The 15,569-nt window shown below is 38.2% G+C and overlaps 1 protein-coding gene across 2 annotated transcripts in view; it reads right to left on the bottom strand.

Moving 5' to 3' along the window:
• Positions 1 to 2,103: 2,103 nt before the first annotated feature.
• Positions 2,104 to 15,569, bottom strand: part of CLIC4 (chloride intracellular channel 4) — a 34,167-nt gene continuing 20,701 nt past the window's right edge. For both annotated transcript variants that reach the window (XM_075522591.1, XM_075522592.1), the window contains 4 exons: positions 10,112 to 10,237; positions 8,604 to 8,710; positions 7,165 to 7,346; positions 2,104 to 6,359 (listed from right to left, as the gene is read on the bottom strand). In XM_075522591.1, coding sequence (XP_075378706.1) covers positions 6,195 to 6,359; positions 7,165 to 7,346; positions 8,604 to 8,710; positions 10,112 to 10,237 — 580 coding nt within the window. In that variant the 3' untranslated portion in view covers positions 2,104 to 6,194. The remainder of the gene's footprint in view (positions 6,360 to 7,164; positions 7,347 to 8,603; positions 8,711 to 10,111; positions 10,238 to 15,569) is intronic.

The following is a 15,569-nucleotide window of genomic DNA, read 5'->3' as shown; positions in this document are numbered from 1 at the left end:
CAAGACAAATCAGATCAATCTTCTGAAATGTGTGCAATAGCCCTATGTAAAAAATGGAACACTGCTAACAAAATGCTAGTTTATTTCTAGGAACTTCTTAGTGAAACATGACAAAAATAAGTTGATGAGTATCTAAAATAGTATTTCCAAACAAGGTGTCAATACTTCAAGGCTAGTGCCATTAAAAACACATCTCTCGGTGCTCAAGAGCACTAGATCTCCCCCTGGCTTGGTACCAGAGACTGACAGCAGTTTCCAGGACATTGTTAGGCTCACTTAGAATAGGGCAGAGTACAAACGGAAAGAAAACAATCACTTCAATATAACTGGGGTCTAGCTAAAGCATGTTGATGTTGGAGGGGGTGGACACGACACGGGAGAAGGGTGACACACTTCACAGTAGTCACTGCAATTCTCAGACTGCGCTGCTCTCAGGCCTTACGATGAGGTGAACAGATACCGACTGCTTTCACAATTACTACTTATCACAGCTTAGGAAGTCCAGATCCTAAACCACTGGAGTTCATTACAAATCTCTAGACTAGTTTTCCTTGGGACCATGGCAACATTTTTGGCGAGGTAAGCCAGAGCTATGAAACCTGGATTCAAGCCAAGTTCAAAATTATTTGGATCAGAGCTGTCCCTGAGAACAGGGAGAACGCAGTGGTCAGAAACAAGTATGGAACATTCAGCCTCACCTAGCTCCCCTCAAGCTCTTAAATTCTTTCCATTGCTCACAGTCAGCAGCTAAAACAGTCACTGTTTGGGAGTGGGCTCCATAGCTCTCACTGAAGCCAAAATCCATCTGTTTCTTGCTAGGACATCCAGGAGGAACCTTCCACACCAGACTGGGGAGTCACCTGAGGTATCTTAAAAACAAAATCTAGCAAAAAATATAAAGGTTATTAGCTAGTCAAAAGCAGCTCTGGCAGCAAATCATAATTATGCAAAATACTTATCGCATATCCTAAGACTGTTGCCTTTGCCATGCAGGACGAGCACCGTCTTCACAGCTCAACGCTATTCCCTTTCACGTGGAGAGGGTGTTACATCACCTTCTGGTCCACCCTGTTGCATTTCATGGAAGTATGTGACCAAATTCAAACAAGGCAACTGCAAGTCTTACTGCAAAATCCACCTCTGATCACAAACCTCGCAGTCAGTAAAATAACGTAGTGATACAGGTATGTAATCCTGCCAAGGGTTTAACTGCTGGATTTGCTACTACTACAAGCACGTCTGTTACTTTCCTGCACATGCTCAAACTCAGATGATGGCATCCCAGATTACAAACTCCAGGAATGTCTTCTGGATTCCACAAATTTCCTTTCAAAAACAAAAATCAGACCCCAGATGCACCTCAAACACTCATAAGACAGACAAGAGATTGACATGATAACGCTTAGGAAGTTTTGATGAAAACTTCCACTAGTGGCTGGTAGTCTTTGCTCTGAAGACCTAGTACCTAGTTAACATACTCAAATTAAAAGCAAGGGTGTATGGTGTTTACCATGGCTAGTTGAGACGTATTTGAAAGCAAAAGACAGTAAGGAAACACAGCTGAAACTCAGAATAAAAGCACTCAGTCTGAAATCCACAAATTCTGTAGACGGGATCAATTCAGTCTCAACTCTTGAAATGGCTATTTAGTGGATTATCTGGGTGGAAACAAGTTGAACCAAACATGAGATTTTTTTTTTTATGTCTTTTTAATCAATTTGCACAGTTCAACTCTGAAAACCTAGTATTCCACAGAAAAACAACCTACCAAAATTTACGTTCTTATGAGGTTCCACTTAAAATCTGAAAAAAAAAACCCCACAACACTTTTCATAATTTCTGTAGAATTCAGGATTTCTCAACTTGTTCTTAACTTTAAGAAAGTTAAGTTCTTAACTTTGTAAAGGGGCACAACGGCTAGTTATAATGTTAGAATCAACACATATTCTGCCTTAAATCACACCACCACCAAAAAAACCTAGAAGGCCAAAAACTGATCATATAATTACTACAAAGTTTCGTTCTGTAGTTTAGCACACCACATTCAAGTCGTAGGTTACACATGCAAGAGCTGTAGTCTTCATAAATAAGAGAAAGATCTGCTTGGTAGTGAAAATATAATTTTATTTTTAACAATAGCTGCCAGCAGTATACTGGTATATCTGTAAAAGATGTTCCAGAGAGTGAAAGACATAAGCAAACTACAATAAATTGTATTGACTCTTCAAGTATTTCTGCAAACAATGCTCCAATTCTTGATGTCCTGTCTTGGGAGTCTCAATATCTTATTCTGCTCCACTATTCTTCCATCCCCCATACCCCCTCCAGAAACAAAATGTAATAGTTGGTGGCACAGGTTCTGAGGCAGATTAAATATTTTTCACTTGGGATAAAGCCTTCTTCTGAAAATATTAATTGGATGTGTTCAGATAGTACTCTGAGTGGCAAAGAGTAAAAAAAAGTTGACTGTACTTAGCCACTTTTTGTTCTACATTGAGATAGGCATCAGTGGGTTTGGCTCAAGCATCTTCAATTTATTCATGTCTGTGTTCCTTTGATACGAAATGCTAATTCGCTACTTTAGCATAAAAACTTGATTACATCTCTCTTCTTATCATGGAACTGCACGCTACTCTCAATCAGTTTAGACATGCCCATTGCGGAAAAAACACCAATTTTATGGGAAAATGCAAACGTACAAGCTACATGGCTGTGACTGTCCATGTGGGACATTTACACAGACCAGCAGTGAACAGTAGATGGACAGGAAAGCTTTGGAGTGCATGAAATTGTTTCAGAATTCACATGCCTCTTGTTCAACAGGCAGCTCTTACACATAAGGAATCTCCTCAAGAAAGAAAGCTTTGTTAAGGGGAAAAAAAAAAAAATCATGCATATAGTATAATCTGTTCTCCCACACAAAAACAAGGTGAAGATGATGGATTTTCCCTTTATGTTCAGGAAATACACAAGTCACCTGTTTTAATGGGAATTTAAGCATATTTCAGCTTGAGAATAAAGTAAGTTATTCAGCATGCTAATACATGCAACCAACTTGCAAACTGGAATGCCTACTTGAAAGGGTAACTGCTGTTTTTAAATTGTAGAAGGGGCTAGAAGCATCATTTTAAATTTAAACAGGGGGCAGATTAATTGCTGTTTGATGAAATTAAAAATGCATTTAAAGATCAGATTGTAAACAAGTTGACAGAAGTCAAGAATTTACATAGTTATGAAAGGGCTTTTTTAATTAATGTAGCGCTGGTGATTGGGGCCAGATGAAAGTGCTCTACCCACACCAGACGCTAAGCCTTTTACACAGGCTAGCCTAGCTATAACTCTGCTGTTCTGAAGGGATCACCTACAGAGGTGAACGCTGCTCGCTCGCCATTAGATTCCTGGCCTCTGCTGAAGCCCGCAAGAGGCTGGCCAGCTTCTGCCACAACACAACAAAACCGTGCAATAGGAAGCCTAAAAGATACCAACTCCTCTCACACAGGACAGTTAACATCTGTCATACAGTAACCGCCTTAGGAATTGCTAACCTGGTCCTCATCTGAATTACACCTATAAGGGAAAGGCTCCGACGCTCAATACTTCATTGTACTGAGATAAGAAATACATTAGTTACAGCAAAAGCTTTAACTTTGTTTACAAGCTTTCAGACACAATCATTAAAATACTTAATGCTGAATATAATGTATTACAATTGTTTGAAGATTGCCTAAAAAGTAGAGAGAATATATTATCTATAAAAGACAATAAGCTTGGTATTTTAACAAGTTAAGTATTTGTGTGCATTGATATGCAGGCAGCACGCACACTAGAAAACGGCATGAAAGTGTTTTCATGCTCACATGCACGTAATTGCCTGGTGTACTGAAGCGTGCACCCAATGGCTAATTTGCGTTTAAAAGGCGCGAGGCCCAATTACTACAACCTCAGACAACTTCCAAGGGCCATCCTGATCTAGATTTTAAAGTGGAGTTAAAAATTTAACAAAGCTATGCCCACAATCACATTGCTTCCTATATTTTTGTTTTTAAAGGTTAATTATACGATGACAAAAAGCACCAAACCAATGAGGGTTGGGGATTTTTTTACCCTATGTGTCATTAAAAACATCATCTAACAAAAAAGGAAGTAATTCCTTTTTCTAGATGTCACGTTGTGGCAAAGACTGAATCCCTACAGAGGATTATTATGGCCAAGAAACTTTATTCAGGATGAGAACGTGACATTAGAATACAGTAATTATTAAAAGGCTACAGTTAAGTTTTTCCTAACCAGGTCGCTCTGCAGAATTTTCTTTCTGTGCCTAAACACCTGTAATGAATCATAATAGGGTCTAAGTGTATCTATGGTTGTCTTCAAAAGACATGTAACAGGATTGCTAACTGCCTTTATATTGGAATTCTAGCTCTAGGAAGGCAAGACAAGGCACCACAAGCCATGTATACAAATATGGATCTTTTACTCTACCTCTTCTATGTCAAACTAACTTCATGGGTATATAAAGTAGCAAAAGCAGGATGCTTAGAAAAAAGTCAGGCTGGTTTTCATAAAGCCAGTGCTTACCAAAAAAATTAGTGTATAAAAGTGTTTATGTGAGCATTTCCATGTTATTGCAGAATGTTAAATATTCCAAGAACAACCTACCAGGAATAGCACTTTCCAGCTTCTAAAATCAGTTAAATATAAAAGTATCTTTACAAAAAAATAGGCATATAAGTCTAGCATTCTTTGGAGTTGTTTATGATGGTCTTTTAAAAATAACCTAGCAGTCTATTTCATGCATCAAAATCATTAATTTTAAACAAGAAAACTATTCCCTGGGTTTAGAAATATTTGAAAATTGCTTTTAAAAAATTGTAGTGCTATTCCTCAGTGTTGCTGTAAAAAGATTATGTATAGTAGTGCAATGATTACGATTATGCAAAATTGCAGTCCAGGTGCACAGACAAGCAATTAGGATAAATTCAATGTAAAGGACTGGATTTCACACACCATTTCCTTACAAGAGTAATTAATAGATTTCCTTTCAGGAAAAAATGCATACTATAATTTAAGGCAAATGTTATCTTTAAAGGTCACTTTAGCTTTCTTCAGGAAAGAAATAGCTTAAAAAAGTTCCCAGAAAGACTCCCACTTTAACAGCTGTCAGTGTTCAGTCTTGCATCACTAATCATTGCACTGCTATTCACCATATACAGTAGCTATTTATCAACTAGGACACTAATGTTTACATGTACTTTGTTTATGACAGCACAGATTTTGTAAGTAAGTATCACCAGAAAGACCTATAGAAAATAAAGGCTCTTAACTACCAAAAAGAAAGCCACTTGCAATTTTTAAGGTGAACAGATGGCAAGCATCCAGTTCTTCTGGTTTCATGATGGTAAAGGGCATCCTGACAATTATTCGTTTGCTGCAACTCAGAATTCAGGACAAATGTAGGTTGCCAATTTAAAAAAAAAAAAAGGGTTTTTTTTTAATCTCATCAAGCTCTTGAAGACACAACTAAATACTAACTCCAAACTGCAAGCTTCCTGCTATAGCACTCAAGCCTAGATTCAAACTTCCCTGATGTCTGAAGTCATTCAAATCCAAGTTTCACATTTGAGTCCATTCTCAACCATTACTGTGATTTCAAATCCAAGAGAATTTTTTTTTTTAAAAAACGTTGCCAAATATTCTGCAAATGGCTCTTTTGGATAATAAGTTCCCTTCTATATGTAAATAGGATAGACGAGCAGGTACAGTTCAATGTGTCACAGATGTGACAATTGTGTATAGACCTTCTGGAAAAGCAATACATTCCAAAATACATAAATATTCCTTGTACCATATAGCAAGACAGTATCCTAAACCAATTCATAGACAGGGACCACATGTTTGCAAAGAAAAGTTAGGGGCAAGATAACCCTTCATACTGAAGAATCTAGAGTTACCCCAGTGCAATATTAACATAACTGCATTAAGGATATTCAAATTTGCTGTGAAACGAGGTAAGGAAAAACAAGCCTATAATTAAGTCTGCAAACTTTAGGTAATTACTGTACCTGGTCTATCCACCATAACTTTGAATAACTGCAAATCCATGCAAAAAAAATTGCTATCTTATATGAAAAGAGCAGTCTGTTAGAAGCATTGTTATGGAATATGCAAGAAGTCATCTCTTTTGCAAGTGCTGTTTACTTAGTGAGTCTCTTGGCTACATCACTGTAAGCTATTTCAATTTCTTTGTCTCCAGGACAGGTATTGGTGAATTCATCTCTGCTGTAAGCATTCGTCAGGTATCTCCAAATCCCTGTCATTTCCTTGGGAATCTCAAAGTTGCGGTATTTTTTGGCCACCACCTAGAAGAAAAGAATTACATTATGAATTTACATCCTTCAACTTAAACCACTTTTCCATCCCTTGTCACTCTCTCGTTGAGCTATCCTTCCAAGATGTGCACTCAGAGCCACTTCTGAAGTCAGCAGAACCTGCCCCTCTGGGATATGCCTGGACCTGGCAGCATACCGTCTTGCTTAGTTTGTATTACCGTCCTCACCAAAGTAAATACTCCTGCACCCAGGCAGAAACTTAATCTGTGGCTCCATCTGCAGTACAAAACTGACAAAGATCATTGGAGACAGTGAAAAGAAATCAAACCACAATTATATAGGCACATCTTCACTCCTGTAGTTATCCTAGGCTACCTCTTTCTAGACTTCCGACTTTTTTTTTTTTTAATACAATCCTTGTATTTCACATTGTCTCATTTACTTTGTTGCTAATGAAGCAGTTTTCTCTACAGATGTGAGAAGACATCCACTTCAAACTTTAACTGGTCACATGATGTTCACCTTCCTTCTACCTCTCATTCTTTTAAGCGTTGCAACTTCCTGTGACCACATCGGTCAGTGCTTGTGCCATTTTATCATCTGCTGCCCAGCTGGTTCACACCTTCTACTGGTTCACACCTTCACTGAATTCAACTGCTCTGTCCCTGAAGTCCTTGTGAATTACATAAATCTTATGCAATTTCATGTACCATTAATACTGTAGTTAAACTTATATGGGAGCTTACACATGGTTGAAATGAGTTGGACTCCAGAATGTCATAAACCATAAGCGTTTTGTCCTCCATTATCACATAACAACATACAAGTCGTTTACCTTGACAATGTGTAGCTTGGGTAGCAGGTTACAGTCTGCTAATGTCATCTCATTGCCATCCAAAAACTTGCGGGTAGAAATTGTAATATCCTCCATGCTATTTTCATCTATCTCATCAGGAAGAGGAGAGTTCAGATACTCATCCAGTTTCTGGAGGGTTTTCAAGAGGCCACGTTCTAAGGCTACAGAGGAAAGAACAGTTTTAACAACAAAAAAGAAAGCCAAACCACAGCACACAAATTTCAAAGCAAATTATAATTTAGAATATTGATATTAATACCAGATCTGAAAAACAAAATCCACATCACTGTACTACCCAGAACAGAGCATATGCTGAAGGATTTTTAACCCTTGCACAATTTTTGTGGCAACACTACTGCTGGAGCTGCCTTCATGGTCACTAGTAACCTGAAACGGAACTGGAATCCCTTTAAATATCACACAGATGCAGGTTATTTAATAGCTGGTTTATACCTGAGTTTGCACTAATTTAAAATACTCTGAGACTGTCCACAAGTGTTTATTTTTGGTTTAAAAAGTGGCTTATGTCAGTTTCTTAAGACCATTCCTAACTGGCTTAAACTAATTAGAATTAAGCTTTGCTAGGGCTTATATTCATTTAAACACAATCTGTTTAATGTCACATGCTTCGCTAACAGCCATGACTAAACACACAGACTACTGAGGAGGTTTATGGAATACAGCAGCAGAGGGCAGCACACCCCGCAAAATCGAGAAGTATTTCTCCGCTGTTCACAAACATTTTCGATCTCTCCATTTGAAACACAGCAGAAAGGCATTCTGATTCCCTGACTTAAGTTTTCCCTCCAAGTACATTGAGGACAAAAGATTTGTACTAAACAATTTAAAGGTCTAATTGCGCATTCTTTCTCTCTTATTGATCTCTCACCTTCCACCTACTATGTTCTCTCCACACAGAAAGGTCTTAATCCTTTAAAGAAAGCAACAGAAACTAAGCTTAACTCAGAACTCTGAATGGGAGCCCTCAATCCTAGAGAGGTCAAATAATCAAGTGTGCAAAATGGCGTCCCAGCAAATGCATGGAAACTCAGCCACTGGGGCATGGCACAAACTCTGCATGGAATTTAGTTCTGAATGTTAAAATCATTTCTACTTAGTTCAAGAGTTTTGAGTGGCTGTTGCATAGAGAAGTTTCAATGCTAGGGATATTTACAAACCACACAAACCCTACTAAAATTCTGATTGAACACTGTCTACCTGAAGTTCTCTTTGGAAGTGTTGAAATCTTTGTTTCTGACCGTTAACTTTAAACCACAGGTTTAATTCATGAGACTCCCTCAAGTGCCCATCAACATACAGCAAAATTTGTCAGTGAGACACTTCACAGCAAAGCTGCTCTGAAAAACACGAGACAATGAAACAACGTGTGCACAGCTATCGGCCCCCAGGTAACCTACCTTCATTAGCTTCTGGTCTAGAATTTTTGATAAATGCAGAAAATTTGGCAAATATATCCATTCCAGCAGTGTTTGATTCTGGATGCTTTGGTGAAAGTTTTAGGTACCTAAAAAGCAGAAAGGAGTAGATCTACAGCACATTTAGCAGAATGATGCTCATCATATATTAACTAGCACAAAACGGCCCTTTTTAAAAAAAAAAAAAAGATTCTACATCATGTACATTTACCAATTTATCCATTTGCAGATTAATGTGGAGGACTTGCTTCTTAAGTGTAATATCACACACTTCCATTTAAGTTAAGATTTTTAAACCCAACACTTTTTAATCACTTTTCAGAGGAATACCAAAGCATATTTCTGCTTTCTGAATCAGGCATTTGTTTCAAGCACAGAGTGTCCGAAACAGCCCAGGGTCACAAGAGCAAGCGCCCTTACTCTAGCACAGCAGTGCTGCCAAGGGGGCAGATGACAGTTCTGTAAACAAGAATATCGTTAGGGATCAAACAGGTAACAAATTAAATACTCTTGTCCATTCTCCACTGGAGTTTTGGATTTTTTTGTTTGGTTGTTTTTGTTTTTTTTTCATTTCAGTTAATATCTGTCCCAGAATATCATGGACTCCAAATCTTTTAACAAAAAAAGTAAAGTCTTGCCACACTAAAAAGACAAAACAGTTCAGTCTGCTGAAGGCAGGGTCTGCATTTTGCCATTGCCTGCCAGCTGAGGGAGAAGAAAGCCAACAGTTTAGAGAAAGCTTGAACACATTTCTCATGCTTGGGTTGTGTAACCTAATTATTTTTAGAAGTGTTTAGTATTTTCCATGATAATTTCCAAATACTAAACAATCAATCTCCAGGACTCATCACTATGCCTAGTATGAAGGAATTAATTTTTAGAAAATTATTTCCAAGTTGCATTTAGTAATCACTGGTTCTGTACAATTATCAACTGTCCATCTGCTCATAGAAAGCTGGAAGGAATAAAAAAAATTAACATTAAATACAAATTTCACTGATATTCCTGGTGAGAACAAGAAAACAACAAACTCTTGAAGACTTAAACACCACCTTACTTCTAGAAGAATGACTGGAAATACAAGTCCCCAAAAGGAGACCGCACATCCCCTTAAAACAGGTTCCAGTTTATTCTGGAGTCAGCACTAAGTTTTATATAGCAGGCTCATCTTCATTTACATTATTTAGACACATCATCAGAATGGCCTGCCCCAGTCATCAAAAGGAAAAGTCATTTAGTTTGAAAACTGCAGGAAGGATGACAGGACTCTACAAAGGACAATTTTTAAATAATCTTTAAAATAAAATATTTTTTAATATACAGATGAGGGAGCTGGAGGGAGGAAAGGTATGACAGGCAAGAACTCCAAGCTATTTTCAGTGTCTAATCTTCAGTTTATTGATGCTGAAGAACATCTTAATTAGTGCAGAAAACCCCTCTGAGAACACTCCATCTAATCTCAGGTGACAAATTATCATTTTAACACTTACTTGGGTGGAGCCAAAACATCTTCCAGGAACTCTTCAATCTTATTCACATCTGTTTTCACTTCACCATTGTAAGTTATGAAAGGCGGGTGAGTGCCTGGAGCCAAATTTTGAAGGTCTGCTGGTTTTCTAGGGTGAAATACAAACCAATACAAAAGTAAGCATGGGACATTCATGACCCTAGCTTTCATTGCTACAATCACAAAAGCACTGCCTGAGGTTTTCACATCCTTGCAGTTTTAAAAAGATATCACCAGTTTTATTCTTAAAGACTTTACAGCTTGATTAGCATTTTGAATATATACTTGGTAACAATCAAATACTTAAAAACATCTGCTTCCTCCTCCCTCTGGCTATGGTTTTTCTCAAGTCAATATAATGTTGACTAGCGAGGGGGGATATATATACCACACACACACACACTCTCTCTCACTCTTTCCCAAGATCTGCAGTACCGAGTTTATATATAGCGTAATCTGCGATCAGTGATAATCCTCCCCTTTTACACAGAGCTTCTCTGGAAATAAGCAACTCTGAGATAAATAGTTTATACATACTGTTCTATTATGTGCACACAGAATCTGGTTCTAGACAAGTTGACAGATGCTTAAACATCATGTTTAAAAATGATGCTTAAAGCTTCCTCAGGTGAAAAAACTATTTCCAAATAAGAGCAGCACACTTGGACAAAGGGAGGAGAATCCTCGACATTAGTATGACTAGACACAAGACAAACAGAATCAAGCTAAAATACTCAGACATTTCTAAACCTTAAGTCAGTTTTGGCAATACCTCTCGCTATTCACTCCAGCTCCTTTCACAGTAATCCTTACCAAGCTAAGCCAGTCGATTTTATAAGCAATTGGCTTCTCTCTCCTCTAGTTGTGCCATGATGCTGTAGTGACAAGGAACAACACTGCAGGCATTTATTTAGAAGCCTATACGTCAGCTGCACATATACACCTACCTACACATTCACCCCAGAATGCCTAACTTACTCTTTAATGTAAAGCTCTCACATCTGCCTTGTCAGCAGATTCAGATGCAAAGTTGAAGTCAATAATGAGATGTGGATTCACTACAAGCTGTAAGATCCAAAGCATCATCTCAAAAGCTGCAGCCAATTTTTCCCTAGTAAGTCACCATGGTATTAGTTAGTCCCATGCAAGTGCAACTCTCTCGGTGCAAGCAGAAATAAAATTACAGTACTGCTTGGCACTTCTTCAGCAGCAGCACTTAAAACTTCCCTCGGATGAAGCTATTGACTACAGTCCAGGATGACTGCTCGGAAGGACGCAGTCTAACTCCTCTAAGAACCTCTCCCCGATTTAGAGGACAGTCTGCAATTCCTAGTTCCTCAGACCATCCCTGTGTACTAACATCCGACAAGACACACGATCCACATGAGGCACGACTGTACAACTCCATTTCTGTCAAGTTGACCAGAGCACATGCTACAGGATGACCATCACCTTTTGCTAGTGTTATGCTGGATGAGGAACAACAAACCATACCTGATCCAACAGAAAGTTTGCCAAGATAAAGTTGCCCCTTTGTTACTGTTTGAACAAATCCAAACCAGACCATAACCCTTGAACTGGGTTTGTGCTTTGTAGGATGTGACCACGTTTCTGAGCCAGCACCAGCACCAGGCATCCAGGAACTGGATTTAGTGGGTACTGGAACTACAGTTCAAGAAAGCCTCCTGACTGTACTGGACAGGGAAACTAGATTAGTAATACACGCAAACATGGTCCTTCAGGGTGGCATGAGAAAGCAGTGTTTTCAGGGGTAGCACTCAGACTTTGTAAACTAAGCACAGTTTACAAGTTTATCCTGTAGAAATGTTGCTTTCAATTTCTTACAAAATTAAGAACCCCTGCCAGAATTTCATGTCCTGCCCACTGCTGAACCTTTTAAGCAGGGCAAACAGCAGCAGTATATAGTGCCAAAGTGTAGTTACGACAGATACGAGCACTTGGCAGTATATGTACAGCTGAATGAGAAAACTCATTTTCATACTTAAGAACATTAAGCACCCTGCTTTTAGCCAGGTGACAGAAGTCTTGTTAATACAAGAATTTAACAACTTTCAATTTTTAAGCTTCCAAGAAGTTATTTCCCACTAATAGTTGCCATTGCCCTCTTACTTTTAGGATTTAAAGTCTGTCATCGGTTAATGCTTTAAGTAGCTTAACACTTCATTTAAATACAGCTTTGTAACCCACAACAATTACAGGAAGTCATTGTGGCTCACTTCCAATTTCGCATGTTGGCTAGATAAAATTCCTCAAAAGGAATGTTATTTTAAAAACAAACACAGGCAAGACCACCGGATTTGCAGTTACACTATCAGAGGGAAGATTTTATTTCAGAAACAGACTAGTCTAATGAACTAACCAAAGAAGTTTTCCAAAGAATCAGAGTGCATCTCAGGGATCCCAGAGCATTTTATTAACCCCTCTTGCCACTCCAGTCAGACCACCTGTATCTTTCAAGAAAAAGAAAGCAGAGATTAACATCCCACAGCCAAAGCCCAAACATAATACAGGGTTTGACTTCCAGTTTGCTACTCTTGCCAGCAGATCATAAACAAACCCTGGTTTACCACATACAAGCCACAGCCTTTAGAGCACCACAAGTACGCAGCAATATCCTTAAAAGGCTAAGAGTACAACTTTCCTTAATAGTCAAACAAGAAGGCAATTAAAAAATATTATAGTGAAGTTTACTTCAGAGATAAAACTGGACAGCTTTTAAAAAAACACCAACAAAAAACCCTATAACTACTCAAAACAATTCCACAATAGCTACCCACGATAACTGCCCCAGAGTTTACCGGGGCATTTGGAGGTAGGGCCACATACTCAAATATCTGGCTATCGCTAGCTAATTAAGTGGACAGGCTCTTTAACACCAGAGTTAAGGTATAAACATTTCATGGCTTTGCCACAAACCAGAACAGCAATTAGCATTCAAATAATTTCTTGAAGATCAGAGAAAAGCCAGGCCCCAAAATGTAATATCCTCTACAGTGATTTATAAATTCCACGAGTACTGCAAGGAGTGTCTGAAGAGTAATGTGGGGAAGAAGAAGAAAAAAAAAAAAAAAAAAAAAAGGCCAGCAATAAAAAACCCCTGTCTCCAGTTCCTAAGCAGTATTTTACACTGCTGAAGTTGCATTCACCTCTGGGTAGTCTTTAATATTTACTAATCTCTTTATTTAATCTTCGTCTGTCAACATAATTGTAAAACCACACAATCAAGATGTTTAAAATACGATTTCAAAATTTCACTGAATCCAAGCTGGCCTTGAATGTTGTTACAAGCCCAACAAATGGTTTATGTACTGCAACTCTGCTCTAGTCACCAGAACAAGTCAAATCTCTGAGCACTGAAATGCTGCTTCTGAAGAGGGAAAGAATAAAGCCTCTGTCTGACTACACAGAAGCAAGAACTGCATGATTTCTTTGAAAGGGCGGTACGTCCCACTTCGTTTGCCTATGTGCATATTTGTGTCTTAAGAGTAGAACTGAGAACTGCAAAATGTTCTTTTGTTAGCACAGTATGATGTCCAATGCAATTATGGAAGGGAAAAATCCATGCCACAGTCAGTCAAATCAGACTCAGTTCTTCCTGTGTCCCAAGTTACTTACTTGTGAACTTTTGTACCCAACCATGACCTTTTAAGCCTCACAGACAGAGCTTGCCTTACTGTTGTGCAGAAATTACACTACGAGGCAGAAGCATGGTTTGCAAGTAAACCCTTTTTCTTTTTTCTGGCTAGCAAAATAAATTCGGATGCTTAAAACCATTACTACCCAGATCTTCAACAAGTTTGTGTCTTTAACAGGAACAAAAAGAAGACAGGGTAATTGGCTTGAATAACGTACTTGTAAAAGCAGTTTCTTGTGACAGTATTAGAAGTATTAAGGCAACATTAGCACCTATTATCATTCTGGTAATGCTAACAGAGGAAAAAACACCATCTGGTATAAAACATTTCCACTTGAGCAGTTAGCTGAATTTGACATTCTGCAAGCTACACTACTCTACAACTAGGTATTAGACAATCCAGAACATTAAATTTGTATTTATCAAGCTTTACATGAAGTCTAACAGGAATTAAGTTTGTATCAGCATCTATTCAAATCTGAATTAGCTTCAGTGGTCCTTCTTTTCCTTTACCAGAAAATACATTCAGCGTACAACAAAAAAGCAGAGTTCATTTGACCTATTCCCGTGCAGTTTAATTTTGCACTTATTTTGTTTCTCCCCCCATATAAAAAAAAAAACCTGAAAGAAAGCTTTCCTTGTGTAAGAAAGGGCAATTTTAAACATCTGCAACCAATTTATACTCTAAAAGTTAGTCTTACATCCCATTCCTCCATCCAATTAACTCAAAGTTGCCAAAGGGACACAAATAAAGCCAATTCATCAGGCATCTTTGGCATTTTAATGATATCTCTCAGATTGGTTCAGCAGTAAAAATGCTTCCAAGTATAAAATGTCTCTTTCAACCTTCTCACCACCACCACCACCACCACCCCAGTAACTGCAATAGGTTAAATAACGCCATCATTAAAAGTAAAGGAAGTCCAAAACTACAAACAGTACGCAAGCACAAGTTCTACTCCTGAGGTTTCCACAAGCCACATGCAGTGCTAAATGGAAGATATGATATATTTGGTTTATGTGTGCTGGCAGCAGCGATTATATTTGCAGTAAAATCCCACATTGGCCAGAGAAGATCTTTGAGCTGCTACAAACACACACACCGTTGACAAAAGCTGCTTTCTCCCCCTCTGTGTGAGTGGTCTGCCTCAGCCTTACTACACATGGAAATATTTAACACTAGTTGCCAGCACTGAAGCAGCAACTTCAGTGATTTTTAAAAATCAAAACAAGTCACCTCCTTCAAAAAAATTACAAGACAAGGTTAAGTCTAGCAGGGTGATTTCTTTCTTACACGTTTTACACTTGATTTGGTGGAGAACACTGTTTATTTCTATTGGCTTTATTTCTGAAAATGAGGTTTGTAAGCACTGGCAGCCTGTCCTCTCTCCAGAGAGTTCAGTGACTAACATTACATTACATTAGTGCTGTGAAAACATTACTTCACACCAAAAACAAATACAAGGCCTCTGCTGAATTTAGCATTACCACTTATAAAAGTACACCCAACCTTAGGAAATTAAGACTCCTGGATTCACATCTCACCCTTCTTAGCTACTAAGGTATCAATTTCATAGACGGAGAAGTTGCAGCTTAGGTGACACACAGCATCACGACATATCTGGCTAACACTATACAAAGGCAGAATATTTTACATTTTGTTCCTACCCATTTCACTTTTATTTCACTCGTATTTACCTCAGGAACAGGTATTTCACATTGTTTTTATTCTTATTGCATAATAAGCAATATTATCTTAAAATATTTAAAAAGAGGAGCGGGCTGC

Source organism: Mycteria americana, chromosome 21, assembly GCF_035582795.1.
Source record: "Mycteria americana isolate JAX WOST 10 ecotype Jacksonville Zoo and Gardens chromosome 21, USCA_MyAme_1.0, whole genome shotgun sequence".
NCBI lineage: Eukaryota > Metazoa > Chordata > Aves > Ciconiiformes > Ciconiidae > Mycteria > Mycteria americana.
The sequence above is the reverse complement of the archived record's forward strand: the minus strand, read 5'-3'. Positions and strand labels throughout refer to the sequence as shown.